The sequence below is a fragment of the Heteronotia binoei genome, chromosome 5 (assembly GCF_032191835.1).
Source record: "Heteronotia binoei isolate CCM8104 ecotype False Entrance Well chromosome 5, APGP_CSIRO_Hbin_v1, whole genome shotgun sequence".
Taxonomy (NCBI): domain Eukaryota; kingdom Metazoa; phylum Chordata; class Lepidosauria; order Squamata; family Gekkonidae; genus Heteronotia; species Heteronotia binoei.
The window spans coordinates 102,280,359-102,307,597 of NC_083227.1; the positions used below are offsets into that span (position 1 = coordinate 102,280,359).

General features: G+C 46.3%; 1 protein-coding gene across 1 annotated transcript in view; it reads right to left on the bottom strand.

Moving 5' to 3' along the window:
• The window catches only part of STAB1 (stabilin 1), a 164,696-nt gene that overhangs the window by 42,602 nt on the left and 94,855 nt on the right, over window positions 1-27,239 (bottom strand). The window contains exons 44-49 of the mRNA XM_060239960.1: window positions 18,761-18,834; window positions 8,497-8,571; window positions 7,266-7,382; window positions 3,219-3,269; window positions 2,745-2,822; window positions 2,191-2,334 (exon numbers count right to left, since the gene is read on the bottom strand). Of these exons, the coding sequence (XP_060095943.1) occupies window positions 2,191-2,334; window positions 2,745-2,822; window positions 3,219-3,269; window positions 7,266-7,382; window positions 8,497-8,571; window positions 18,761-18,834 (539 nt within the window). The remainder of the gene's footprint in view (window positions 1-2,190; window positions 2,335-2,744; window positions 2,823-3,218; window positions 3,270-7,265; window positions 7,383-8,496; window positions 8,572-18,760; window positions 18,835-27,239) is intronic.

A 27,239-nucleotide genomic window follows, 5' to 3' on the forward strand; every position in this document is an offset into this window, starting at 1 on the left:
TAGCTGTCACAAGCACTAATCGTATTGCTGATAGGTAACATACTGCACACATACTCCAGTTCCTGCAACTGGGTACTTGCACATTTACACATTACAAAATCCTCATGTTGGTTGGGGAACAACACAAGGACTTTGTATCACAAGTGTGAAGGGAATTTTGTGCGTCCGAGATGCACATCACCTCTTTTCAGTTTGCAACAAAAGAACACAGAGAGAAGTGGCTTTAGTTTTCCCCACTGCACTGTTTTCAGATCTGCAAACCCAGAATTTGCTCCATTGTGAAACTAAAGCGCTGCATAGCAGCTGCATGTGGAGGTTTGAGGATAAAGAAATAGTTTTTTGGGGGGGGGGGATGTAATCACTTCTCCCTGTGAGCTGTGGTTGCAAGAAGAAAAAACCCAGGCCGTTTTCGCACTTAGCGTTTGCTCCCCTTTTTCCGCGGCGCAATTATGTCCGGATCATTTTTCTCGTTTTCCCACTAGTGACTCTTTGCGGAGTCGCCTTCCCTGAAGCCCCGGCTCAAATCGTTTTCCCACTGGCATCGGCTTGAGTCCGATGCCCTGTCAATCATTTTTTTTTTAAGCGCAAGTCTGGTTGCGTAATGACGTACTAACGTACTAACGTAACATCGAGCTGTTCCCTCCCCTTCTTTTCTTGGACAAACCGCATCACGTGTGCTGCTGCTGCTTATGGATTGGCTGCAGCTGTAGAATCCTCCACAGCCCTTTATGTATTAACGGAAGCATTCACAGTGGAGAATCCTAGCACTAGATTCCCCCCCCCCAAATTCTGAAGCACTAGATCCCCCCCCCCCAAATTTCCTCCGCTCTCTTTCCCCTCCCCGGCTGGCGCTTGCAACGGGGACCTGACTGATTCCTGCTGCCAGAGCTCCCCCCCCCCCGCTCCATTCTCTCCTTCCCCTTCTGTGGCGCGTGTGAGGAGCTCGCTCGCGTCTACTTTCTAACCGAGCGGAATGTAGCCAGGGAGAAGAATGCAGGACTCCAACTTCCCATTTTATACATGGCGATTTTGTGCAGGTCCAGAAATCCTGGTGGCACAGCTGAGGGAGGCATTCCCTTTTTAAAACACACACACATGGACGCTTTGGCCCGCACTGGCACTACATTCCCCCCCCCCCCCAACAATGGTCGTTTTCGCATTATCGAGATAACGCAACAGCGGAATAACGCAACTAAAGTCAATAATAAAAAAAAATTCTAACGAAACCAATTGAAGTGCCAATTGAGGCTATTCCAGGAGGGTTTTTTTTTTTCTATTTGTTAATTTCGAAATATCGCTATTACGCAAAACTGTGAAGTTTGAAAAAAAAAATGGCCGTGCCGGCACTTTGGGGAAGCGCTGCGAAAGGCTGATGATTGGCCAAGCGGGTGGATGGGGTGGGAGGACGGAAAGGGAGAGGGTGACGCCCCCAAAGCAGTCGATCCGGCGTGGATGGATTTCGCACAGGAAAGTCCGCTGAGTGGATCCGGAGTGGATCCGGAGGTTTTTGGAAACTCCGGCAACTTGCTGAAAAACATACTCCGGCGTAAAATCCCTGAAGCGCCGGAGCAAAGCGCAGCGCCGGAGCAACATGTGCGAAATCCAAGAGAAGATCCGGAGGTAAATGGGGCGCTACGCCGGAGCAAACGCTAGTGCGAAAACGGCCCCAGTGTGCATCTGGGAGGCACAAAATTCCCATTTCATGTGTGACATACAGTCCTTGAATTGTTACCCAGCAGACTTGAGGACTTTGTAACATGTAGATGGAACCTCAGGAGCAGCATAGGAGGTAAATCTGGGGTCTTCAGGATAAGGAAATGAGCAAAATCACCATCCTCTGTTGGTAGAAACTTTAGTTTTTATGCCATGTGTTCTTTTTCCTTGTGGTAAAGTTTCTTCTTTCTTCTTCACTGCATTGCTACAATTATCAAGATACTGAAGCTGGACAGGGGCTACTCCCATAAAGCGAACACTGTTCCCCTTGTTCCTCAGATGTAATCACCTCTACAGTTTGTTCTTTAGTTGTTTACCATCATGTTAATCTATTCAGCTAGAGGCTGCCATAGAAATTTGAGTCTCGTCATCACTTGCAAATCTAGTGTGTGAATGGAACAATTAAGGTGCAGAATGGGACACTTATGCAAAACATGCACTAAGTAACATGGAAGTGGAAACAACAGTGGCACATACCTCTTTCATGGAAACTTGTATTTTGTGTCCAGATAGAGTTGTGATGGAATCAAGCAATTCCAGATCCTTTGATAGTAAGCGCTGGCAGATGATTGTGTGATAGAGAAGGAAATCTTTGATGCCACCCTCTTTCCATTTTGAAAACTACAGAAAAGATGGTTGCACAAGTCAGAGGGTAGTCTGGTATCTTCCAAAGCTCTTATAAAAAGTCAGGAGCATGAACTGAAATTTCATCCACTGAAACTTAACCTCATTTCACCCACCTTTAACTTCAGACCCCTCAGATGAATACCAGCAAGAATTAAATGTTTGGTATATGAGGAAAGATATGTATATTTTGGTATTGATTCTTTTAATAAAGTTTGATTGTTTAAAGAAGAAGAAGAATTACCCACATATGTACAGGATTTGTTCTTGTTCAGTCATTCCACAGTTGTTTTTTTTTAAAAATTGTTACACAGAATTAAAGAATAGCCCCACTCAGAGAACAGAATTGTACTGAATGACTGGCAGACTTAGGTTTTTGATTAATGAAATCTAAAAGTATCGCTTACTGTGGCATTATTGAAATTGACAAGCGGCACGAAAAAAGTGTAAGGTCCACCTTCTGATAGGTTGATAATGTTATAAACCTAGAAGAAGAAGAAGAAGAAGATATTGGATTTATATCCCGCCCTCCACTCCAAAGAGCCTCAGAGCGGCTCACAATCTCCTTTACCTTCCTCCCCCACAACAAACACCCTGTGAGGTGGGTGGGGCTGGAGAGGGCTCTCACAGCAGCTGCCCTTTCAAGGACAACTCCTGCCAGAGCTATGGCTGACCCAAGGCCATTCCAGCAGGTGCAAGTGGAGGAGTGGGGAATCAAACCCGGTTCTCCCAGATAAGAGTCCACACACTTAACCACTACACCAAACTGGCTCTCTAAATGAGGGAGACACACCCAGAGATTAAAACAAACATGCCAAAATAAGATTTATGCTTTTAAAATAAAATACTGTCCCTTTTACAGTGGTAATTTTTATATCTACCTTTGCATACTGAAAGAACTGGGATACAGCTTCTCTTGCAACAAACTCCTCCTAAAATAAGAACTCAAAACAAAATAATGGTGAGTCTCTGATTAAAATTCCCTGGGACCATGATCTCAGTGAATAAAAAACATTCAGGCCTATCTATCTAGCTGGATTCCTAATCTGAGCCATCCTGCAACTGGCAGCCCAGTAGGATGGAGCTCTACTTTAGACTGCCTCCCCAGCTAGGCTCTTCTGAGTGAAGAGTATATCTGACTTATGACATTTGCTCCTGTGCTACACATAAGCACCTTGCAGAGCAGTGACACGAACAATCTGATCTAAAATTTCTACTACTTCGAGACATGTTTCTCAGCATGTTATTCTGATCTACTCAGGGCTTTCTTTCCTGAAAAAGAGGTGCTGGAACTCTCAAGAGGGAAATGTAGGAGAAATTTATGGGTGTCTCTCATGAACTTTCAAACTTTTTTGAGAATTTTGTTTCCACGAAGAAGTTCTGGAACTCCATTCCACTGCATTCCCGCAGGAAAAAAAGCCCTGAATCCACTTTAAAAGAGTACTAGCAATCAGCTCTCATTTTTGGCAGGAGCTCACAGGACCTGAGCTCTGGAACCTAGGGTTGCCAAGTCCAATTCAAGAAATATCTGGGGACTTTGGGGGTGGAGCCAGGAGACTTTGGGGGTGGAGTCAGGAGACATCAGGGCGGAGCCAGGAACAAGGGTGTGACAAGCATAATTGAACTCCAAGGGAGTTCTGGCCATCACATTTAAAGGGACCACACACCTTTTTAAATGTCTTCCTTCTATAGGAAATAATGAAGGATAGGGCCAGACTAGAGCGAATACCAGGCCGGCGGTGGGCAGGTCTTTGTGACCTGGAGGAAGGGAGAAGGGAGGAAGGCAGGCAAGGAAAGAGACACCGCGCCGTTTCCCCACCCCCACACCACCCTTCCACTTCCACATTTTTGGCTAGCAGGGGATTAGGCTGCTAATCCAGGGGTCCCCCGGCAGGGCGGTGGGGTTGGGAAGCCTACCGGAACCTCTAAATTCTATTGTGCTCTTTCTTACCTCCTCCCCCCCCCCAAAAAAAACCCCCCTTGCTTCCGGGCTCCATTGTTCAAATCCCCTGTGAGAATTTTGCGGACTTCTAAGATTTGACAAACTTTCTAATATTTTTTTCCTCACAAAAAAATTGGGAAAATAGCCAAAACGTATAAAGCAGACAGACAGAAATAATCATGCCGCTGTGGCCACATAAAAGCTAAAAGTATTCCCCTGTGCAAAAACCAGTCATTTCTGATTGGGGTGATGTTGCTTTCACAATGTTTTTCACAGCAGATTTTTTACGGGGTGGTTTGCCATTGCCTTCTTCAGTCATCTACACTTTCCTCCCAGCAAGCTGGGTACTCATTTTACTGACCTCAGAAAGATGGAAGGCTGAGTCAACCTTGAGCTGGCTGCCTGAACCCAGCTTCCGTTGGGATTGAACTCAAGTCATGAGCAGAGTTTGCACTGCAGTACTGCAGTTTACCACTCTGTGCCATGGGACACAAAGGAGAAAGTAATTTTAAAAGTATGATGGGAGTAAGGTCTTATTATGACAATTATAATTCAAGAAGCATTTGAAGGTAGATGCTGAGCTGATATAATTTAGTATACCTTCCAGTGATGTCAGGGGTGTGTGGCATATGCTAATGAGCTCCAGCACCTCTTTTTCTAGGAAATGACCCCTGCTAGCAGTTGCTCTAGTATCAACAATGTCATTCTCACTTAAAGATAGTGGCTAACAATTTTATCCTAAGCAGAATTATTGCACCCATTGGTTCAGTGCCAGTGGCTGTGCTTAGAACTCTGTAATAAGAAACTCAGCTTTGAACCTAGAAGCCTCTGGTTCAAGTCTTTACTTGACTATCAACTCACATGCTTTCTCAGCCTGTCTCTCTTATGTGCAGTATAGGATAATACTGATCTATTATGCGTTATGACAATACGGGCATAATTTATATTGAAGAGATAATTTATGATTAATAGAAATAATAATGCAAATAGCACACAGTTTTGTTACTTCTACTAATAATTTAAGTTTCCATTCATGAATATCAAGAAACAACAACATTTTATAATAGCCCTTCTCCCTATTACAAAAATAACCATCCTATTTCCAGTAAAGCTAAGGACCATCAAGATTAATATAAAGATTGTTATATTACAAAAATATAACAACATTATGTATATTGTTATAGTAATAATACTATAATGCAGACAGAATAGCAGTAATAAGTATTATTAATGTTATCAATTGTTATACACACACCCCCGCCCCATAATTCTGAAATTCTTTAAAACATTTGTATCTACTCCTTTTTCCAAGGAGTTTCATCATGGTGATAATTTACCCCTCCTCCTCTCCCCCCGATTTTATCCTCATGCTGTTAAATAAAGACACAGTGGCTGCCGCAAGGTGACCCAGAGAATGTTGTGGCCGAACAGGTAGGGATTTTTTTTTCTGGGGGAACGTGATGGAACAAAGTTCTGGAACCTCTTTGTGGAAACGAAATTCTCAAAAAATATTTATAAGTTCATGAGGGGCACTCATGTGCAATGCTCTCTCTAAGCTGTGGAGTCCTGTGAGCAAAAATTCTACTCCGTGAGCTACTGGCATTAAAGTTTTGAGCTATGGCATAAATTAGTTTGCTCTGGGGCCATTTTTCCTGAGCTAAGACAAAAATGTGCGAGCTGGAGGCTAAAAAACTATGAGCTAGCTCACACTAACTCAGCTTAGAAGGAACACTGTCCATGTGTTTCTCCTACATTTTCCCCTTGAGAGTTCCAGCACCAATTTTTTCAGAAAAAAGCCCTGAGGCCAGGTCTCCAAAATCCAGATCTGGCAATTCATTCTCTCTACCCTAATAGCTCTCTGTTCCTATTTGTGCTGATCATCAATCTTATTTAGTGTTTTCCCCCAAAGTGTATGAATATTTTCCACACTGCAATTCCACCCCTAGGGGTGGCTTACACTCCTGTTATCAAACTGTAATGTGAAAAACTAGATGTCCTACAGTGTAAGCCATATATTCTTGGCCTAAAAATATCCAGGAAGCCAAAATAAAGTGCTGTGGTTTTTCCTCACAGTTACTGTGTCTCAGTAAAAAGTCAAGGCTGCAACATCCAGCAACTCCTGTGAGTAAATTGTCCCAGTGAGATCACAAAGGTACGGGGTTGCAAACTGTTCATTTTGGCTGGTTTGTGTGTGTGTGTTCACTTTCATTTAGTGTACATGCAGCTGCTTTGAAGGCAGAAATGAGGAGGAAATGAAGACTGTATTAAAGAGAACTGCACTGCTGTATTTTTAGGGAATAGGAAAGCCTCCTGGCTCCACTCTCAAAGTCTCCCAGTATTTCCTGAGCTGGACCTGGCAACCCTAGGTATTTTTCCACAGTTTTTTGTTGCTGTTTGAGTCACTTTCTGTGAAACTCTAGGCTTTTCATTTAACCCTAGGTAAACATCTGGAGATTTTGGGAGTAGAGCCTGAGAAGGGCAGTGTTGGCTGCGGAGAGGGACTTCAAGCACGGTACAATGCCATAGAATCCACCCTTCAAACTAAACATTTTCTCCAGGGGAATTGATTTCTGTTGTCTAGAGATCTGTTGTAATAGCAGGAGATCTCTAGATTGCACCAGGAGGCCAGCAATCCTAAGTATTCTGGGTGCTATCAGCATTTCAACACAGAACTCCCAGTGGCCCAGGAACCATAGCACATCTCCCTTACTTTTCTTCAGATGAACATATAACTGATGTATCCAGAGACAGGACTATAAACGTACTTCTCAGCACATTATTCTGATCTACTTAATATTTACATGTTTTATATTTAGTTATTTCTTCCCCTCAGATTTCTTACTTTCTTTTTACTAATCTTATTTTTCCTTGTTTGATGTAAAAGGAGAATTTATAAGTATCAGCTTTTAAACTGCTGTCAACACTGGGCTATTGGTATGGTTTGGGTTAAAAGAAGTTCTGATAATCCCAGTACAATGTCCTTTACCTTCCATGCTGTTCGTGTGCATGAAGATGCACCTCCAATACCCAGCACACAGATGCATATTTCATTCTCAACACTGTTCTTATAACAGAAGCCCTGTGGACTGCAGCCTTCTTTGTTCTAGCAGGGAAAAAAATCAAGAACACATGGATTAGCTGGTAGAGTAGACTGCCTAGATTTAAAAAAAAATGTTTGAAAAATGTGAAATTTGCTATTTCCTGACCAAAGGCCCAAAGGAAGCTACTTTAAAAAAAAGCCCCCCCCCCTCCTGACTGTTGAAGTGATGATGGTCATTTCAGTATACATTGATTTCTAGTTTTTGATGATTTTTTTTTTCATTTCAAGGAAGTGGTTGGTTTATTGCTATTGTACAGTATTTTATTTGCATGCTGGTTGTGGCAGAGAAAGCAGTTATATAATGAGCAAACAACAAATGATACAATATGAAGAGGTTACATTCTGCTTTCCCAAGTCTCGTTACTTCAGCATTCATAGAATCATAGAGTTGGAAGGGACGTCCAGGGTCATCTAGTCCAACCCCCTGCACAATGCAGGAACTTCACAAATACCTCCCCCCTATACATACATTCCCAATGGTCCCTGCTCCATGCCCAGAAGATGGCAAAAGCCTCCAAGATCCCTTGCCAATCTGGCCTGGAGAAAAATTGCTGACTGACCACAAAGTGTCAAACAGCATTTACCTGGGTGCGTAAGAAAGGGTCACAAAAACTAAGCATTGATGCAACCCTTTTCACCCCTCCCTCTCATGATCTGCCTAATTCACAGAATCAGCATTGCTGTCAGATGGCCATCTAGCCTCTGCTTAAAAACCTCCAAGTAAGGAGAGCCCACCACATCCCGAGGAAGCCTGTTCCATTGAGGAACTGCTCTAACTATCAGGAGGATCTTCCAAAAATGCTTTTGATTTAATTTTAACACGTTGGTTCTGGTCCGACCTTCTCAGGCAACAGAAAACAACTCTGCACCATCCTCTATATGACAGCCCTTCAAGTACTTGAAGATGGTAATCATATCACCTTTCAGTTGTCTACCATCTCCTTCAGCCTTTCTCCCATTTTTTAAAAACAAAAATAAAATATACTCTGAGTAAAAAAAAAGAAAAAGCATTTCAGGACTGCCAAGAAAATAAATATGCTAGTTCTAAAATGTTAGGGACAACTCATTATTATGTTGACAATAATTTGTATAGTATTCTAGCTTAGTACAAACAAACCTTATAGCAAGGATCAATTAATTCACATTCTTTAACACCATCCCCACTATGGTTGGGAAGACAGTTACAAGCAACCTGGGTGAAGAGAGAAAACAGAAGCAATTCACATTCAAAACTGCAAACACAGGGACAGACAGGAGAAATAACATATTGTCCTTCTCGAAAATAAAAGCTGTGCCTCTTGATCTGCCTAATACTGATGTTATGTGAGCTTTTACCTTCTACTAGGTATATATGGGGGGACAGAGTGCAAATGAGCACAGCCCTCTTGTAAGGTGCTACTTTGTTTATCTGGTAAGGAAATAACTATTCCAAAAGAACTGTAACTGAATTTAGGCCTATTCACACTTTTCAAAATTGGTGATTTGTGAGATTTCCATGAGTGGAATTCATTCCCCAGGTACTCATGGTGTAAGCCAAAATGCCCTCAAAATGAGGTTGGGGAATTGATAGGTGGGCACCTGGCTTAAAAAGGATCTTGAATCTATGTATACAGGATACACGTCCAGAAATTATTGCTTAAATTCACCAGGGACACTAAGTAAAACAATTAAAAATTTATTGTAGAAAAATATAGAACACACATACAAAACAATGAATACATACAACACACATACAGTCCTAATAAAAATAGAGAGAGATGCAGAGACAACACAAGGATGGACAAACAGGGTGATAATTACCGATTGTAGTCTTCAAGGAAGGCTCCAATGGCGACGAACGAGGACTAGGGGGAGGGGACCCTCAACTGATCAGGAATCGGGGATGTAGCTAGACAGTGGAACTGGGGTACTGCTAGATGCACACTTGTGTGGAGCTGGGTCACAGGTTATAAGGACTACCTTGAGCCCTTAGGGGATGGGAGGTACAGGGGCGGATGACAGTGGTCAGCTGGTACATGACCTCAGAAAAAGGGGAGGCTCTGCAATGACCATAAGGGCTGGACTTATGCAGTAAGTCTGCTTGCGGAGAGGGCGGGATAGAAATTTAAAGTAATAAATAATAAATAAATAAAGTAGCCAATAGCCAGTTAATTGGCGATCCCTGATTGGATGCTCATAGCTAGCCAATGAGCAGACTTGGTCTTAGTTACCTGATTGGACTTCCAGGTAACAATGGGCCAAGGAGGAGGCTCCAGGATAACCATTAAGGGAAAGAATGGGAAATATTATTAAGGTGGGGGGTACTTAAGTCTATCAAACTTATCTAAAAAGGTGACAATAGATGGCCAAATTGCTACCTAGGTAACACCCGGTCTATACAAAGAAACTTGGCTCAGGGTGAAGATGTTCTTCCTCCTCTTCGATCTTCTATTGGCACCAGTCTTTGTCTTGAGTTCCACTGGACAAAGGCTTAGGCGGTCTGACAGGATCCACCTAAGATAAGCTTGATGGCTTTATGTATAGGTGACATCTGTTGAGTACGTGAGCCTCCCGCTTCGCTGTGATGGAGTCTGGCACTGCAGGAAGATAGCTGCTGGTGGTGTTAGCCTCCCAAGATGGATTCTATGGTCAAGGCAGGAAACTGCTTGCCTGGACAGTTCTTGGTGGCGCACCTTCTCCCGCTGCTATGGCCGAGATGGGGATCTCACAGAGCGACTGGAAACCATCTGTTCTCCTGGCTAGCACTCCTCGAGAGACACGGAGTGCTGCTGCAACGTTGTGGCTGTTAGTATTCATAAGTCCCTTCCAGTCTGGTAGACAAAACCCACGTTCCCCTGGCAGATGTGTGTGAGGAGTCTCTAGGCACACTGGCAACCAAGCGGGTGCCTACAATGTTCTGGAATTAGGGGTATTTTTCTCACAATGGGCTCAATTCGGATCAGGAACGCAGAACACAGGGAATGAGGGAAGAAGTCTTCTCCGCTGCACCTTTTTCCTAACCCCAAAAAATCCTGAGGAAGTGCTATTTGCCCTGCTGGGGAAACGTATTGGTGAGCTCATCAATGCACTTGTACCCTGCAATGGTGCAAACCAGCACTTCCATCTGGGCCATTTCAGGTTGGAAAAATGGCATGAGGGAGAAAGTCTTGCTCTCCAAGTTCCTATCTCTCGAAGTTGGTTTGCAGCTTCTGTTTGCTTGCAGCTGTCTCTCTACTTTTCATGTAGTATCCATTCCTTGTGGGATGTGGTGTTAGCTGATAGCTTATATAGTTTTAAAATGGAGATTAGACAAAAAGGTGAAGGGAAAAGCTATCAGTGGCTACCTGCATTATTCCAGTTCTGTCTCTACAAACTCTCAAAGTGAGTCCTAGTGACTGAATAGAATGCCCATCTTCAGAGGCGGTACACCTGTGACTGATAAATGATGAAGGCAAACAGAGGGGAACACTGTCCTGTTTATAGGTTTCTTAAAGGCATTTGGCTGACAACTGTTGGGAACAGAATCAACCTCTGCTCAACCGCTGCTCAACCTCTAGGTGATGACTGAAGATCTCCCACTACTACAACTGATCTCTAGGCAAATGATATCAATTTACCTGGAGAAAATACCTGTTTTGGAAAGTGGACTATGGCATTATACCCGTTGAAGTTCCTCCCCTCCTCAAACTCCACCCTTCTCAGTCTCTACTCTCAAAATCTCTAGGTATTTCTGAACCCCAGAGCTAGCAACCCTACTCTAGATGGAGGAATGTTTAAGTTACTTGGTTATGACCAATGGTTAGGGTTGCCAACCTGGAGGTCTCCCACCATTATAGTTGATCTCCAGATGACCAAGATCAGTTCCCCTGGAGAAAATGGCTGCTTTGGAGGGTGGACTCTATACCCTGTTGAGGTCCCTCCCTTCCTCAAACTCTGCCCTCCCCAGGTTCCATCCCCCAAATCTCCAGGTATTTCCCAACCCAGAGCTGGCAACCCTAATAAGTATGAACTAAGAACAAGGCCCACACAGAGCCTGAGTTCTAAAAGCCAAAGCTCCAGATAAAAATTTCCCTTTGACAAACTGTTGTGTCGTGCATTTCAGTCCCTGAAATTACAACACAGCGAGGCTGTGCACGCTGAGGTGAGCCGCAGGAAGTCCTGACTGTAAGGGACAGATGCTAACTGCTTATGAAGATCTGTGGCAGGAAATTTAACTGGTCAGGATTGGACCTGACTGGGAAGTGGATTGTTCTGGGAAATGTATATAATCGGGGACCCGAACCTGCCATGTTGTCTTTGTGATGTACTAGCTAATAAAGAATGTTTGCTGTTGAACGTCTCCGAACCCAGTACATTACACAAACGTTATCATTGTTGACTAAACCTTTGCTGCAGTGTCTGGTAGGCTATATATTAAAAAGTTCCTCTAAGCTTCCTTCTCCTGAAGACTTTCCAAGTTATCAAAGACAAAAGGAAAAAGCAAATTCAGGCAGCTTTGCAAAGCAAGTCTGCACATGCTACTTCACACTATGCACAGTGCTCTGTCCTCAAGCATAGTGATGACTACTAGCTCAGATGCAATGAATGAACTTTGGATGATAAATTAATTTCTCCCTCAGATTCCTTCCTTCTAACATTAATTTCTCCACACAGCTCCTTCCCCATTTCCAGCCAAGATCAGTTCTTCTTTAATTTTTTATTTTAATTTCTTTCTTCTTTAATTAATCAGTTCCTATTTCATTCATTTCTTTGTTAATTGCCTTCTCAGTATTAATTTCCCTGTTAGATCCACACATGCAGAGCTTTGTTTCTGGAAAAAGAGGTGCCGAAACGCTCAAAAGAGAAATAAAGGGGTTAACACGTTACTTGGTTATGAACTTTTAAACAATTTTTGAGATTTTTGTTTCCACCAAGAGATTCTGGAACTCCACTCTTCCATGTTCCCCCAGAAAAAAAGCCCTGCACACCTACAATACAAACACAGCTTTTCCTTCCCCACACACAGGCATGCCTGCTCTGCTCCAATCTTTGAATTTTGAGCACAAGATTGGGAATGAGCTTCCCAGGAGAGGGAAATTGAGTCCATAGCAATGGTGGACCCCAGATATTGTGAGAATTTGGCCCCCTCCCGGCCGAGCCACTTCCATGGCTTAGGCTAGGGGTCGGGTTTGCCCCACCAGAAGGAGGGAGGGCAATACAGCCTTCCCAGCCATCTGGGGCTTTGACGGGAGGGGGGTGCTGAAGCTTTATGAGCCCCAGCCATGTCCAGAGAGCACGCAGTTGCTCTCTGTTTCTCGGTCAGGGAGGACGCTCACAGCGATCCTTCCCTGCAGGCGAGGGCAGCGTGGGGTCTGGGCATGTGAGCCTAGCAAGGCCTGGGGAGCAGCGGTGGTATCACGTCAGGAGCGGCAAAGCTTTGGACGGTCTCAGGAAGCGATTTGGTTGGCGCAGCCCCAACAGCAGGCTTGACAGCAGGGTTTTTTTTTCCCTGGATGATTCCAGGCGGGAGCGGGGCAGCTGGCACAGGCCGAGTTAGGGAGCAGCGAACCGCTGTTAAGCGGACCGGGCATGGGCACTTCTTTGCCTCACCCCCCCCCCCACACCACTAGGTACCCCTTTTTAGCCCGTTTTAGCGGGCAGGCAGAGGCGCTTCTCTGCCTTTCCTTCCCCCCACCACTCTCACACACAACTGGGTGACCAGGCGAGTCCCTGCATTACACAATAACACCCCCCCTCCTCCATTTCTCCTTGGGAGTTTTTGGTTTGGGGAGCAAATAGGTGGAACTGGGCAGCTTCCAAACAAAAACAAAAAAAGAGCGAGAGAGAGGAAGGGGCTTCAAGAGTTGCTATGGCTCCGAGGAAAGGGCAAGGCCCATCTAAGGGTAAGCAGCCATTGCGGAGGCCTCCCAAACAGCGGTCAGGCAGCCCCACCCTGGGGAAAGAGGAGGAGGTCTGAACTAAGCAGGCCATTATTGACCAGCTAGCAGCCCTGGAGCGGGATAGAGGCTTAGGGGCGGGCCCTTCCACCTTAGCAAAAGGGCGCAAGGCAGTGAGGACGTCCATCAGGGCGCTTGAGAAGGAGGTACTTGCCCGTTTATCTGCTTTGCAGGGGCAGCCTGACAGGGATGAGGAAGAAGATGAGGCAGTTCCTGACTCTATTGAAGAGGACAACACAGACCTGGGTATGGGAGGTAACTGGAGCCAGTGCCTAGGAAGGCTGGAGGGTCTACCCTGGTGGCGGTGACACCCGTGGAAGTGGAAGGTAGGTTTGACTCGACACAACAGGGGGATCCTTGGCCTTGGGGTTCATGGACACCCTCGTCAGTGTATACTCCGGGTGCGGCTGGGTCTTACATGGGGATTCCGGGGCATAGTGGAATGGGGGCGCTGCTGGCTAAGCCTAGTATGTCAGGGGCGGTGCCTTCAATGGTGCCAGGTCATTATTACCCTTGGGGCCCTTCGCAGCTGCCACTCCAAGTCAGCACGCAGGGGGCTGCTCAGGGATAATCATCGCAGTCACCGGCAGGGGGGGCCTTACCTTGGGGGCAGTATACGCATATACAATGGTCTCAGGGTTGGCCCTATCTCCAGTGGGGGCCATGGGGCTTTCCCCCAGGTTCTTATGGGGCCATTCCTTTCCAGCATTGCCCCATTGGGGACATTGCTATGCCCCTGGGTGATTACCTTACAGCGAACACCAGGGAAAAGATACTGAGGGAAGAGTATGTCGATGTCTTTAGTCTTCTATATAAGGAATTAGAAAAGACAACGAGGAGCTAGATGACAAGGACAAAGAGAAATGGAAGTGCAGTAAGATTGATAGGACCTGGGCCAACTGGCTGCCAAGTTTTCTTATTTATGCAGGGGTGATAGCACAAGCACAGCCTTTATGGGCGGCTTCGCTATTCCAGTATTGTGACATCATATAAAAGGCATACATGGATTTTTCGGGTGCTGCATGGCTGCAGTATGACAAAGAATTCTGGCCCAGTCCCATCAGGCTGAGAGTACTTAAGGAACTCCTCGGGGGATACCCCAAGAAGGACAATAGGGCTTATTTGTTAGAGGGTTTTACGCTAGGATTTCGGATTCCTTATCAGGGCCCAAGAGGCCCTGTTATGGCATCCAACTTACATTCAGTCTCCGGTATGGAACATATAGTGAGGGATATGATCGTGAAGGAATGTGCAGAGGGCCGGGTCCTAGGCCCTTTCGCCTCCCGCCCAGTACCGAACCTGTGGGTTTCCCCACTGGGAGTAGTGCCCAAAAAGGCGGTGGGTGAATTTCGGCTGATTTACTACCTTTCATACCCTCGTGGTGGATCAGTGAATAATGCCATTCCTGATTACTATTGTTCAGTACGATACACTTCATTTGACCAGGCGGTCAAGGTGCTGCACCACTGTGGAATAGGTGTGGAGATGGCGAAATGAGACATTAAGTCTGCTTTTCGCCTTCTTCCAGTACATCCCAACGATTTCGAGCTACTGGGGTTTGCCTTTGAGGGCAAGTTTTACATGAACTGGGCACTTCTGATGGGCTGCTCAGTGTCATGTTCCGCCTTCGAGCGCTTCAGTACATTTTTAGAGTGAGCTCTCTGGACCAGGGCAGGGTCAGCGAACACAGTTCATTACCTGGATGACCTCTTGTTCACTGGTCCTGCTGGAACAGGTCAGTGTGCCCGTATATTGGGTTCATTTATCGAGCTAGCAGGTGACCTGAGTGTCCCCTTGGCTCATGAAAAAACCGAAGGCCCCTCTTTGGTCCTTACCTTCCTGGGTATTGAGCTGGATACCATTCAGCAGGCTTCACAGCTGCCAGAGCAGAAGGTGCTGGACCTTAGGTCACTATTGGTCACGCTAAAGGGCAGGAAGAAGGTGTCCCTCCGTGAGTTGCAGCAACTGATGGGCCACCTTAACTTTGCTTGTAGGGTGGTGGCACCAGGTAGGGCCTTTTTGCAGCGCCTATATGATGCCATGGGTACGCTTAAGCTTCCCCATCATCAGACCCATTTGACCAGGGGCATGAGGAGTGATCTGGAGGTTTGGGAGCAGTTTTTGACATCGTTCAATGGCATCTCTTTTTGGAGGGAGGACATGAGGAGGCCAATCTCCAGATCGTTTCTGGGTCAATCTGGGCCACCGGGTCAATCGGCTTCGGTGTGTACTTCTGTGGACATTGGTGCCCGGAGGACTGGCCCTGGGAATGGTTGGTCAGTAGCATTTGTCGTAACTTGAAATTTTTAGAGTTCTTTCCCATTGTCGTGGCTGTACGGCTGTGGGGATTGGAGCTGGCCAGTCATGTCATACATTTTTGGTACGATAACATGGCCGTGGTGCACATGGTCAACACTCTTTCATCCAAATCTGAGCCGGTGATGAATCTGGTGAGGGCATTTATATTGCATTGCTTGAAACTGAACATATTGTTTCTTGCTAAACACGTCCCGGGAGTGAATAACGGGGTGGTGGATGCTCTATCTCGTTGACAGATGGAGCATTTCTGTCAGTCAGCCCCGGAAACAGACAGCAGTCCAGTGAGTATGCCCCTAGAGCTTTGGCAGCTTGGCGTGCCGAGGCGGACAGGACGATTCAGTTAGCCCTTGCTCCTAGTACTAGGCGTTCATACCATTGGGCAGCCATGCAATTTAAGAGCTTTCTGGCTCAAGCCAGGTTGCATGAAATTTGGCCCATTCCTGTGTTTCAATTGATGCACTTTTGCATGCACCTAAAAGAGTTGGGCATACAGGTGAAGACCATCAGGGCTCAGATTGTAGCTTTGGCTTTTATCAGCAAGGCCCAAGGATTTGCAGAAAACACTGGTGATTTCCGAATAAGGAAAATATTAGTGGGGTGGACGTGGGAGCAAGGCCCTAGAGTAAAAAATAGGCAGCCTATCTCCTCTGCCGTTCTTCATGGCTTACACCAGGTGTGGCCAGATGACTGTACGGAAAGTTTGGAGGCCTTGTTATTTCACGCTGCATCCCTTTCTTGGCGCCCTGAGTGTTAGCAAGCTGGTCGTTCAGTCTTGCAATGATCACTCAGGCAGAGCCCTGTCATCTGGCGATTTTAAGTTTGTAGGAGAGCAGGTATCCTTTACGATTCGCCAATCAAATATGGACCAGAAGCAGAAGGGCACGGTGGTTACATTGGGGCCTTGCGCCCAGAAAGAGTTTTGCCCAGTCCGTGCCCTCAGGCAGTACATTGCAGCGTGAGGTGACTCCCTGGGTGTGTTATTCTGTCATAGGGACGGTTCCCCATTGACAAGATACCAATTCTGGGCAATCACAACAAGGCCCCTTGTGAAACTGGGCTGTGGGGGGGGGGGAGGGTCAAATTCGGCACACACTCATTTCGGATCGGGGCAGCGCCTACTGCTGCCACCATGGGCTACACGGGCCCCGCTATTCAGCGGGTGGGGTGGTGGCGGTCGGCGGCATACTGTTCATATGTTCACATATTGAGCGATCCGTGAGTTTTTTGCCATGTTGACTAGTTGCCCCGTTGGGCTTGTTTGGTTCCTGTTCAAACTGTTGTTTCCTTCCAGGTGCTGTGTCTCGGCCAGAGAGACGGAGAGTTCTCATCACCGGACACAGAATGGTACTCTGGGCAGCCCACCAGGCCCAGCAGTTGCCAATGGGGTCACAACTTGGGCTCAGCAAGTGGGCTCTGGTGGAGTGGCAGGGACACCATGGCCTGCTTTGGATCGGGTTGCTGCTGCTCCTGTTTCAGGGGAGGGATGGCCCTCCTCCTCATGTGGTCATTATCCACCTAGCCTCATGTAAGGGAAGGCCCTTTCACTTCAGGCTGTGGTGGACCTGCAGGTTATCCGTGACAGGTGGCCTGGGGTGCAAATTATTTGGTCGGCCATTTTGCCTCGCCAGGTCTGGCAGGGGGCTTGGGACCCGGCAGGAATTGACAGGGCTAGACGCAAGGCCAACAAGACCTTGCAAAAGGCTATGGCGAACGGCCTAGGCACCTACCTACCGCATCCCAGTATACGGGTAGAGCATGCAGAGCTGTATAGGGCTGATGGCGTCCACCTGTCTGAGGAGGGAAACGGCCCTTTTGGAAGACCTATGGCAGGGGCTCCGGGCGGCTCTGGGCCGCCCGGTGGGCGTGAGCACTTAAGCGAAGGCTTGGTGCTGGCAGTGGCAGGAGTTAGCGGGGCATGTTGTTAATATCGGTGAGCACCCAGGGTTCAGCCCTGCTTTCACGGCTTAACCGGCAGCTGGACTTTATGGTTCTCTGCTGGGAGGTGCCCACCACAGGGCTACTCTCCCCTAGAAAGGCTCCTTCTGGGTAAGTGATGTCTAGGTGGGGGAGGGCCTGTATGGCTGGCAGCTGTGGCAGGGCGGCTCACTCTATGCCTGGCAAGGTAGGGTGCCTACCACCCTTATGCTTGCGCAGCCTAGTTTGTCTCCATGCCATTCTGAAATTGTTTAATAAAGTGGCCCTGTTTTACCCCAAATATTTTGTTGCCTCATTATTCCAACTGGGGGGGCAATCAGCATGGTTAAGAGCAAGACTTTAATCTGGGGAACGAAGTTTGATTCCACACTCCTCCACATGAAGCCACCTGGGTGACCTTGGGTCAGTCACAGCTCTTTCAGAACTCTCTCAGCCCAAACAAATTGCCACCTAGTGCTGCATAATACTAAAAGAACTATAACTTTAGGCTGCCAGACTATACTACAGACACAAAGCCATATATCAATTATTATTATTAATATAAATGTGGCTATTGCTTCCTTATTACTGCTGTTATGAATTATTATTATTATCTTTCTGATGCTTATTTAACTGCTTAATCCTCATTTTACTGCAACCTCTTCCTGATGGTATTAACTCAATCTGCAACCTACTGAGGCACTGTTTTAGTTTCTGCCTGTAAATCACATTTGCCATTAATCCTACATGCGACTGTTAAAATTTTGGTTATTATTCTCATTGACTCCTGTAACCTGATCAAAAAACTGTACTATGTATGGTTTTGCATTTTTCCAATAAACTTGTAAAAAAAAATTTAAAAAAAATTTACCAGGATATACGGGCAAGGTTAATTAGTCCCTTAATAGGTAGATTTCAGGGCCATGCCAGTCTTTCTAATTTTGAGGTCACTAGGAAGTTGTGAATGGGAGTGAACCCACAGATTACAGGCCCTTGTGCAAGGGTCTTTTCAATTGCATCTAAAGTTCACAAAGATATATTATTTTAATTGCTATTTTAAATTGCTATTTTATATATCCTATTTCCTATGGTTATCATGCAATATTTGAATATTTTGTAGGTATTTTAGCTTTTGTAAAAAAAGAACTGATTTGTGCTGGTTGTTGACCATATTAAAACTGAGCGAATGAAAAAAAATTATTATTATTACTGCAAGAAAAAGAGAATACTTACCAGACCAGGACCTGTTTTAATACATTCTGCATACCGATGGCAGCCTCCTTGGTTTACTAGGCACAGGTCAATTTCTGTGGGTAGAAGAGATTCATGTTATCAACACAGGTGCCGAAATTATTTCAGGGCATTTCCAATGATTACCATAATTTAAAAAAAACAGTGTTATGGGCTCTGCCGAGGGCCTAGTCCAGGCAAAGCTGACAGGGTTAACCGACTCAGCAGAGCTGATAGTGGGCCCTCTCGCTGCATAATTGATTAATTGCTGCCAGCTGGCTCTTCAGCCAATGAGGCAGAGACACCTCCCAGCTCACCACCTCATCTTGTGCAGGTCCGAGAAAGACTTCGGCACAACTTAGCGAAAAGACGGAAAGAGGCTAGACTAAAGGCGAGACGATCTATCAATCCTGAGTTTTAGCAGACGCCAGGCTGGCCCCCACTGCTGGCTAATTGGAAACTGTAACAGTGGGCTGTATAAGCTTCTGCTTCAGACAACATGCTCTGTGGAAGCAACGAGTTCATTTGGTGCTTTGCGACCACTCCAGCTCCTGTTCCTTGATTCTGTTCCTGCTCTGATTCCCCTGGTTACTTGACTCCTGGCTTGAACTGGTTACTTGACTTCTTGCTCCCGAACTGTGATTTAAACTTGGCTTTTGGTTCCTGCAATGCTTCTCCGGCTCTGACACGGACTACACTTGAACTACTCCCTTGCTGGCACCCCAGCACATGACACCCAGCATCCAAGAAGACTTTAGTTTGTTATAATTAAATGGCCTGTACATGTGAATTGATCAGGACCACTACTGGAACACATAGATTTGGCTTCTCTTATTGATAAGATTCCTTTCATAGCAGTGCAACATTTTGCAGTTATTCCTATCTAAACTTATTGGTTTCAATAAGGTTAGACTGGGCTAACTCTGCATAAAATTGCACTGAAAATACTTTAAACAGCAACAGAGAATCACTAGTGATGAGTAAACACTAGGGACATTACACATAGAATGTTATCACCTGTGAAACATGCTCCTTGTTTTGGAAATAATTTAACTGAGGAAGGAAACATGCAGATTATAGATCAAAGGTGTCAAACTCATTTGTTATGAGGTCCAGATCTGACACAAATGGGACTTCCTCAGGCCAGGCCACGTGTGACATAAAATGTAATGCCAGGTAGTTGAGATATAAACTTTATAAAGGACAAACACAATTAAATATATTATTTTTCTTTTATATATTTAAATATATTATTCCCCACTCCTCCACTTGCACCTGCTAGCATGGCCTTGGGTCAGCCATAGCTCTGGCAGAGGTTGTCCTTGAAAGGGCAGCTGCTGCAAGAGCCCTCTCCAGCCCCACCCAACCTCACAGGGTGTCTGTTGTGGCGGACGAAGGTAAAGGAGATTGTGAGCCGCTCTGAGACTCTTTGGAGTGGAGGGCAGGATATAAATCCAATATCTTCTTCTTATGCTTAAAACAGTAACAATCTTGCAATATTTTGTTTAACAGTCTTTATCTGACACCCCTCAAACCTTCCCCTCCCCCACCCTTAAAAGATGCCTGCCTAAAATGGAAAGTTGGGGGAATAGTGAGATTTGGAAATGCAATTTTTTAAAAAACAAAACAAAAAAGCATAAGGATCACAGCAAAAACTAAAAATATGAGCTAAACATATACAATACTCTGAGCCTAGGAAAACATGAAATGGCTGAGCATTGCAAACTTCTCCAGTCTCCTCGGAGTAGCAGTGGCTCTCCAAGGTCTCAGGTTTTTTTACAGGGTGGTTTGAGATAATAATTTTGCTTGTCCTCTTCAGTACTTGTTCTGCTTTGAAGTCCCACAATATGAGTATGTGTGTTAAAACTAATTTTTTTTTGTAAAACTGGAGTTCCTTGAGTTTGTAGAACTCTATATTTTAACTGTGGTTGGTCCCAAACCTTTCCTCCCCACACTTAAGTGCCTACCTAAAATGGAGAGGTGGGGGAACAGTGGGATTTCACAATGCAATTTTTAAAATAAAACATCAAGAAAAGGCACAAGGATTACAGTAGTAAATGAAAATATAACATAAAAATATAAGATTCTTTAAGCCTAGGAAATCATGAAATGGCTGAGCACTGCAAGCTTCTCTCCCGCCCAGGTCTAATCAGTGGCAGTTGTTCTCCATGTAATGCCCCCTTTGGTTGTGTGTTCCCAGATTAGAGTACTCACACAGGCACCTGTTCTCAGGTCCGTTCAGCAGAGACAAACTGGCTCAAAACATCAACCATTTATTTGCAAGGGGACAACTCCTACATCTAACAACTACAGATAACATACAAAACTGAAAACTGAAACAAGAGCTCCACCCAAAAGGATCAAACTGAATCACACAGATATGGTGGTGGTGGGGAAGAAGAAGAAGAAGAAGAAGAAGATATTGGATTTATATCCCGCCCTCCACTCCGAAGAGTCTCAGAGCAGCTCACAATCTCCTTTACCTTCCTCCCCCACAACAGACACCCTGTGAGGTGGGTGGGGCTGGAGAGGGCTCTCACAGCAGCTGCCCTTTCAAGGACAACCTCTGCCAGAGCTATGGCTGACCCAAGGCCATTCTAGCAGGTGCAAGTGGAGGAGTGGGGAATCAAACCCGGTTCTCCCAGATAAGAGTCCGCACACTTAACCACTACACCAAACTGGCTCTCCAGTTTGGTGTAGTGGGAGGGAGGAGGGAGGGAGGAGAAGACTGTTCCATTACATATAGAAATATATACAACAAATATACCACACTCCAAGGACTCAAGTTTTTTTTTAAAGGGTGGTTTGAGATGGGAGAGGCTTGAAGGCCCATTGGAGATCTTGAGAGCCAAGAATGCTAATTGTCTTGCATGGGCTCCATTAAAATACTTTGCAGCACAAAAAAAAAAGTTGCCAAGTAAATGTGGAATGAATTTTCCATTAACGTGTCTGAGCCCATGTAGACTACTCTCAGAATGGAAAATCCATTCCACATTTTCTTTGCAACTTCCTTTGTACTGCAATGTATTTCAGTGGAGCCCAGAGGAGTTTCTGGCTTGAAAAGAAGTCAGTGAAAATGAGCTAGGAAGTTTGGAGCTCTTTGAACTCAGTGGGAGCTCCAACTCCAGCTTGAGTTCAGAAGGGTGAGGACAGGCAGGGGAGGGGACAGAGGGAGAAGAGAGACACAGGCCAAGTTCAAGCCCTGATTCTGGTCTGCGGGCCATAGGTTCAACACCCTTAGTATGATTACTCATTCACAGTGTGAGAGCAGGAAGGATGCATTGTTTTTATATGGCTTTCCAACACCATTGTACAGTGTAGCCAAATCTGATTAGGTGCATGGTGCAGTGATACCATCATGCTGGATCATATATACTGCAAGAATCACCCCCATCTCCACCCCCAGTTCTTAAAAAACCAATGTAGTTGCCAAGAGACACAATGAACAGACGCCATAAAGGGAGGGGAGGTTGAAAAACATTTTCTTCTCCGCTGCAACTCAGTTTTTAACCAAAAATGTTCATCCTCAAAAACTTGGTGCAGGCCAGTGAAGTAATAAGACAAAACAGCACAAGGGGAGGGACAGTGGCTCAGTGGCAGAGCAGTTGCTTAGCATGCAGAAGGTCCCAGGTTCAATTCCCAGCATCTCCAGCTAAAAGGACCAGGCAACAGGTGATGCAAAAGACCTCTTCCTGAGAGCTGCTGTCAGCCTGATTAGATAATACTATGATGGATCAATGGTTTAATTCAACATAAGACAGCTTCATGTATTCAATTTTTCTAGAAGAGCCCTCTGTGATTAGTGTCATATCAGGCTTTCTTTGAAACAAAATTGCTGCACAATATTTAAACCAACTACCTATGGAGCAAACTCCTCCAGGCATTTGATGAAAATACCAGTTCTCTAAGGTGTCCTAGTAGCTGGTTGATTAGTGCCCTACCAGCACATAAACATTGCAACTACATTGCTGTTCATTGTCTCTCTGATCAGGACATGAATTAGGTAGCCATTTGTCCAGAACAGTCAGCAGCTGTTGCATGCATGCGATAATGTAAGAGGACGGAAGATTGGTATCACTTACCATGAAGCTTCCTTCTCGGTGGACTGGCAGTGGGTCGGTCCGACTACTGGGTATAGGCTCCTCCTCGTCGTCACAGGGTCGGGTGCTCCAATCGATCCAGAGGGGGAGTGGCCTATACCACCCAGGACGCGCCAGTTGTATCCAAGCCGCATCCCCCTAATAATAAAAATTTTCACCACCTCCCCATTCACGTACAGAGATGAATAAATGTGAAGATTAGTTTATTACAGTTCAACACACCATACAAATGGCAGATTGAAAGAAAGTCACTGTTAAGCAAAGCAAAGGTAACATCCTCCCCACAGGGAAAGCACCATTGCTCCAGGATCCATCTCCAAAACTCAGGAAGCCGCTCAACCTTTAACGGGCGGGCCGGACCGACCCACTGCCAGTCCACCGAGAAGGAAGCTTCACGGTAAGTGATACCAATCTTCCGTTCTCCGGTGGTCTGGACAGTGGGTCGGTCCGACTACTGGGACGTAATAAAGCTGAACATCCCCGGGCGGGACCGGCTTCCCTGTTTAGAGTGCATGCTGCAGCACACGCCTCCCAAAGGCCGCCTCCGCTGAAGCCCATTTATCCACTTTATAGTGCCTGGTAAAGGTATGTACCGATTTCCAAGTCGCTGCCTTACACACAGCTTCTAAGGACGGAAAGGACCGGTACACAGCTGATGTTGCAGCACCCCTTAGAGAATGGGCCGTGATCCCATCTGGAGGGGTTTGACCTTGGGCCTTGTAAGCCAAAACAATACACTCCCATAGCCACCTGCTAAGGGAGGAAGTGGAGACCTGTCGTCCCTGCGACTACTTGCTAAATGAAACAGACAATGCATCAGACTTCCTCCAGTCTTTTGTGCGATCAATGTAAAAACTAAGTGCCCTCCTAACGTCTAAACAGTGCAGCTCCCTTTCCTTGGGAGACTGGGGGTTGGGACAAAAATTTGGAAGAACCAACTCCTGGGACCTATGAAAGACAGAATTAACTTTAGGAATGAAAGATGGGTCTGGCCTCAGCACCACCCTTTCATTATGGAAAACACAAAGCTCCTAGTCGACCGACAGGGCCCTTAACTCAGACACTCTCCGTGCTATAGTGATACCCACTAGAAAAATTGTTTTTAGAGTCAGTTCCTTCAGTCCACAGGAAGCCATAGGTTCGAAGGGACGCCCACACAACGCAGTTAGTACTATATTCAACTTCCACGAGGGGAATCTATGTACCTGTGGGGACTTAAGGAGAGCAACACCCTTCAGGAACCGTTTAATGTGCGGATGCGCTGACAAGGACTTACGTCCCCGCACCCCCTGAATAGACGATATGGCCGCCACCTGACGCCGTAGCGTGCTGGTAGAAAGCCCCTTGTCTGCCCCTTCCTGAAGAAAACCTAGAATACCATTTACCTTCACCTTCATCGGATCCCACCCCCGTAAGGTAGACCACGAAGCAAAAACTTTCCAGGTGGTATTGTATATCCTATTAGTGGAACACTTACGCGATGCTAACATAGTGTCCACCACTCTGGTGCTACAACCTAGTTCCTTGAGCTGTAACCGCTCAACTTCCAAACTGTCAATTGCAACATGTCTGGTTGAGGATGAGACATGCTGCCCTGTGTCAGAAGGTCGTCCCTCCCTGGCAGCCGCCAAGGAGGCTGAATAGACAACCTCAGGAGCTCCTGGAACCATGACCGTCTCGGCCAGAAGGGAGCCACCAACACCATCTCCGCCTTTAGTTCCACCACCCTCTGTAACACCCTGGGTAATAGAGGAAGGGGCGGGAAGGCCTACACTAGTCCCGTCGGCGCTGAGGGCATCGGTTCCTTCTGCCCTTGTGTCTCTGACCTTTGCAAAGAACCTGTCCACTTGGCAATTTTCTGCCGTGGCAAACAAGTCCACCGACACAGGTCCGTACCTGTCCACTATTAGACGGAAGGTGTCCCTGTGTAACATCCACTCTGTTTGGTCCAGCCAGCGTCTGCTGAGCCAATCCGCTAGCAGATTGTCCTTCCCTGGAACATGCACCGCTTTGATTGACAGGAGATTGACTTCGGCCCACTCGAAGAGAACCTTCGCCTCGGCATGAAGTGATTTCACCCTGGTTCCTCCCTGTCGATTTACATATGCTTTGGCGGTTGAGTTGTCCGTTTTCACCAGGACATGGTGACCCCTCAGAACTGCCTGCAACCCTAACCGGATCGCCCTGAGTTCCAGGAAGTTGATACTGCGCTTCATCTCGTGAGGCTCCTACTGACCCTGGATCATTTGATCCTGTGAGTGAGCCCCCCAACCCCATAAACTGGCATCTGTAGTCATGCAAACCCTCTGAGGTTCGCGAAGCGGGTAACCTGGACTGAAAAGACCCGGGTTCAACCACCACTGTAACTGGGACGTCACCTCTAACGGTAGTGTCACCAGTTTGGGAATTTTGTTCCTTATAATCTCCTGAAAAGGCCGCAGAAAAAATTGTAGGGGATGAGTGTGGAATCTGGCCCAAGACAGTAGATCCTGAAAGGATACCATCATCCCTAAGACTTGTGCTAACTTCATGACTGGCACCTTCGGTTGCTGTAACACCCCTTGCAGAAGGAGGCAAAACTTCTCCCGTCTCTCTGGGGTTAAGAAGACTCTGTCCACCTTTGTATTTATTTCCACTCCCAGATGCACTAGTATCTGAGAGGGAAGCAGATTGCTCTTCTCTAGGTTCACCACGAAGCCGTGAGAGCGCAACATGGTCACTGTCTGCTGCATGCCCTCCAGGCATTGCTGGTGGGACCCTGCCTTCACCAGAATGTCGTCCAGGGAAGGAAATAGGGCCACACCCCGCAATCTCAGCTCCGCCACCAGGGTCACCAGAATTTTTGTGAATACCCGGGGCGCAGACTGCAGACCAAATGGCAGGGCTCGATATTGAAAATGCTTCCCCCCGTAGGAGAAACTTAGAAAACTTCTGTGTAATTCCCGAATGGGAACATGCAAGTAGGCCTCTGACAGATCCAAGGAAGCCAGAAAATCCTGAGGCTGAATGGCTAGCAATACTGACCGTAGTGTCTCCATCTTGAAATGTTTTGTCAGGATGAACTTGTTGAGCCATTTCAGATCCAGAATGGTTCTGAACTCCCCGTTCTTTTTGGGAACTAAAAATATCACCAAATAGACCCCCAAACCCTGTTGAAGTACCGGGACGGCCTCCACTGCCCCTATATTCACCAAGTGCTGAATGGCCGACAACATTGCTCTGTGAGCAGATAAATCTTTTTTCCGAGGAACCCCTCAAAAATGGTTGGGGGGAAGAGAGTGGAATTCCAAGGCGTAACCTTGTTCCACTACTTCTAGAACCCACTTGTCCTGAATTGACTGATTCCAAATGTCTGTGAAAAGGGAAGGACGACCCCCTATTTTGTTTGTCGGCTGGTGAGAGGCATAGTCACTGGGATCCTCCTTTCTTGGAGGGATTTTTGGAACCCTGATCTGCCTTCCCAGAGTAATATGGTTTGGGATCACGCCCCTTCTGCTGCCACTTGCCTCTGAAGGGACAAAAGGAACCTGGTCTGGATGGTTTCTTCGAATCTCAAAAGGAAGGAAAGGACTTCCTCTGTTTCGACTCTTTACTCTTGGAAGGTAAAACCTTCTTTTTATCCTTGTTCTCAAGGAGGTATCTATCTAGACCCTCCCCGAACAACAAGGCTCCTTTAAAAGGCACCGCTGCCACCCTGGCTTGGGCTGCAGTGTCTACCTCCCAATTACGCAACCAAATGTTGCGTCTGGCAGCTACCCCACATGCCATGGCCCTGGCCGCCAGTTGCATGGTGTCTAATGAACTATCTGCCACGAAGGCAGCGGATAAAGCAATCTTTTTTTTTTTTTTAAACTCGTCCTTGAACTCCTTAGGAGCTCCTCTGTCTGCTGCTGCCAAGTTATTAGACCACGTGCACATTGCTCTGGCAAACAATGAAGACGTAGTGGCTGCCTTGATGGCCCAAGATGTCGCTTCAAACTCTTTGCGTAAGGCCTGCTCAACCCTCCTATCGCATGGATCCCTGGGTAAACCATCTGCGTCCATAGGAAGGACCGAATTGGAAATCAGGCTAGTTACAGGGTCATCCACTGTTGGTAACTTTAATCTCTTAGTAGCCTGTGGAATAAGCGAATAAAGTTTGGAGAGAACCTGTTGGTTTGCTTTAGGCTTAGTCGGACGTTCCCATTCCGCTTTGACTAAGGCAAAAAAGGCCGCAGGCAAAGGAACCCCTGTCTGAGCACTGCTCAATTTTGGCATCATCTCCCCTGAACCTGTGGGGAGATCAGGATCCAACTCCTCATTTTCTTTAGGAGTGGGTACAAAGTTGAGGGTCCTCAGTACTTTGGGAAGCAATTTTGAATAGTATTCAGAAGGAAAGAGCC